The sequence below is a fragment of the Octopus bimaculoides genome, chromosome 11, assembly GCF_001194135.2.
Source record: "Octopus bimaculoides isolate UCB-OBI-ISO-001 chromosome 11, ASM119413v2, whole genome shotgun sequence".
In the NCBI taxonomy this organism is placed as follows: Eukaryota; Metazoa; Mollusca; class Cephalopoda; order Octopoda; family Octopodidae; genus Octopus; species Octopus bimaculoides.
In genome coordinates this window covers 3,395,665-3,399,079 of record NC_068991.1, presented here as the reverse complement: position 1 = coordinate 3,399,079, position 3,415 = coordinate 3,395,665, and the positions used below count along the sequence as shown (strand labels likewise).

General features: G+C 34.9%; 1 protein-coding gene across 2 annotated transcripts in view; it reads right to left on the bottom strand.

Moving 5' to 3' along the window:
- Window positions 1–23: 23 nt before the first annotated feature.
- The window catches only part of LOC106872106 (homeobox protein unc-42), a 120,503-nt gene continuing 117,111 nt past the window's right edge, over window positions 24–3,415 (bottom strand). Inside the window, exon 4 of one of the 2 annotated variants that reach the window (XM_014918967.2) lies at window positions 24–1,877. In XM_014918967.2, the coding sequence (XP_014774453.1) occupies window positions 1,761–1,877 (117 nt within the window). In that variant the 3' untranslated portion in view covers window positions 24–1,760. The remainder of the gene's footprint in view (window positions 1,878–3,415) is intronic. The other variant, XM_014918968.2, reaches the window with a different exon arrangement.

Sequence of the window (3,415 nt, the reverse complement as noted above, 5' to 3'; positions counted from 1 at the left end):
TATATATATATATAATACAGGACTGCGATAGCAAGGCAGAATTATAAAATATATCTATACTTTATCATCACCATTACCACCATCATCATCATCGTCATCATCGTCAACATTTTCATCGTCGTCGTCATCAACATAATCATCTTCATCACCACCATCGTCATCATTGTGATATTCTTGGTCACTTCATCAGTCTAGAGTCATGTGAGACCCAAGAAATGTTGTCCCACCAGCTAGAATAGATATCAAATTTGGCATTATTTCAGTTTCCTTAAATATGTTCATCCATACTTTCAAGTAGTATATCTCCCTATCCATATTTTCTCTCCAATAGAATTTTTATGCGTACATCTGTAGGTGTGTGTATGTATTCGCGTTTGCGCTGGCGTCTGTCTGTGCGTCCTCCATTTTTAAACAATTTCTTGAAAATCTCATACGTGTTTCTTACTCTCATTATATAGAGCCTTTATATATTTAATTCCGCTCCCCGCGCTATATAAAGGGGTATTTCGGGTGGTTGACGGGTAGTTCATGCGAAGGGAGGGTGTTATACCAATTTTTGTTCGTGAGTTTTTGTTTTACGTTTTCCATCATATTCTTTCTTTATGTGGGAGTTGTTATTATTATTATTATTATTATTATTATTATTATTATTATTATTATTATTATTATTATTATTATTATTATTATTAGTGGTGGTGTTCTTGTTATAACATCTTTCATTCGTAGGTACCACTCAAATATCAGTGACAATTAATACATCCTCTCAAATTTTCTTTCATGCTAATGAGCAATATCATCCTCTTCATCATCATCACAATCATCGCCGTCGTCATCGTCATCATCATCATTTTAATAGTCTATAGCATTCTTCCGTTATTATTTTAAGTGATTATAGTTATGCTATTATTGTTATTAATCTCATATGACTATTACTTGCTTCATTAGGGTTTACGATTGTTATTATTAATATTATTATCGTTACCATCATCATCATTATTATTATTATTATTATTATTATTATTATTATTATTATTATTATTATTATTATTATTATTATTATTATTATCATTACCGTCGTTGTTATTGTTGTTATAAATTGTTAGAAATCATTATTATTATCAAGTGATACCCCATCCTCATCATCATCATCGTCATTATTATTATTACAATTATTATTATTATTATCATTATTATTATGATCGTTGATTTGACTCAGGTTCGTTCTTATTCCTCTCCTTATTCGTACTTCTTTATGTGGATACCTGGTTACTACCTGTAACCTAAGGTATTCCTTTACACCTTCAATTATTTTTCAAGTGCTTAAAACCCTCCTGATAACCTTTCCTGTCCCTAAGGGAGGCAGACCTTCCGCAGAAGCCCTACAGGACATTCCATTCCAATTGCTATTGTCATTTATTTATTTATACATTTTGTTTATACATTTTGTTTATACATTTTGTTTTGTTTCTGCAGTTTGGCCTCGCTTTCAATTTTTACCCATGATGCAATCCAAAACAATATGACATAAGAAAAATGTGTCAGAAAGAAAGAAATAAAAAAAATGATTGAAACGTATTTAGCGAAGGAAAGCATTACACTGGCTGTGTTTGATGTTATAGATGAAGAGAACACGTAAACCTCGGGATGGGAAAACAGAGAGAAAGAGAGGGAGAGAGAAGAGAGAGAGATTGTACATATGTGTGCAGGTGAGTATTTATATGTGTGTGTGTGCATGTGTGAGAGTGTGTGTGTGTGTGTTTCTAGGCTTGGTACTGAAGTACTGGGTTCGACAAACTCGGGTGCGTGTTGTTCATGCGCAGTGCAGTCAGACTTTTGTTGTACCAGTCATCTTCGTGATTCTCCTGAAACGAAACGTACTAAAATGAAGCGAAACGAAATGAAGTGAGAAAATTTGATAATAATAATAATAATAATAATAACGATAACAATAATAATAACAACAGCAATAATAATAATAATGATATTAGTTATAACAATAATAATAATAATAATAATGATAATACTGATTTCAAATTATGGCACAGTGCCAGCAATTTCGGGTCGGGAGAAGTGGTTAAGTCGATTAGAACGATCCTGGTGTTCAATGGGTAGTTAGAATAGAGAGAAAGAGAGAGAGAGAGAGAGAGAGAGAGAGAGAGAGAGAGAGAGAGAGAGAGAGAGAGAGAGAGAGAGAGAGAGAGAGAGAGAGAGAGAGAGAGAGACAGACAGACAGACACACAGACAAACAGACAGACAGACAGACAGATAGACAGAGAGTGAGAGAGAGACAGAGACAGAGAGAGACAGAGAGAGACAGAGTGAGAAAGAGAGAGAGAGAGAGAGAGAAGACGAAGAAGAAGAAGAAGAAGAAGAAGAAGAAGAAGAAGAAGAAGAAGAAGAAGAAGAAGAAGAAGAAGAAGAAGAAGAAGAAGAAGAAGAAGAAGAAGAAGAAGAAGAAGAAGACTAAATAATTGAATGAAATAATAAAGAATTGAAAGAATAATTTCCAAGATATGAAAATGCAAACATACAAAGAATGTAGTGAGGGAAAATATTTAAGCTTAATTCTTGCGTAAGTCTTATGCAGAGTTACATTTCAAAATATATTAAACATTAGAATAGACTGAATTTGTCTCATTAATAAACACGTTAAACATTGTGATACATAGATTTACCTGCCCACCCTACAGTTGCCAACATCATGAAATATGTTGAATTAATAAAAGCAATTACAAATTTCAAGAATCCATTACAAAACATTTCTTAAATGAGGCACCAAACATTTTGAAACACACACACGCTAACAGGAAGTGCACACACACACACACACACACACACACACACACACACACACACACACACACACACACACATACACGTACGCACGAAACACACGAACACACGAACTCTCTCACGCACACACGCATGCACGCACACGCACACACTCACACATACAGACACACGTGCACACACATACACACGTTCAAGAAAATACAGGCCGACAAATGCGTGCTCAATACAGATACAGAGTTGCATAATTCTTATACAAGAATCCATTCGATAACAATTGAATACTCATAAAATGGCAGATATCTGAGATTGAATATTATTAGTATACGCATACAAACACGCACATATACATACATACATACATACATACATGGGTCAGTGGTTAGAACGTCGAGCTTACGATCGTGAGGTTGTGAGTTCGGTTCCCGGACCGGGCTGCGTGCTGTGTTCTTGAGCAACACTCTTTATTTCATGTTGCTCCAGTTAACTCAGCGACGGCACAGGTGCCAAGTTGTATCGGCCTTTGCCTTTCCCTTGGATAACATCAGTGGTGTGAAGAGGGGAGGCTGGTTTTATATATATACACACACACACACACACACACATATATATGTATATATATATA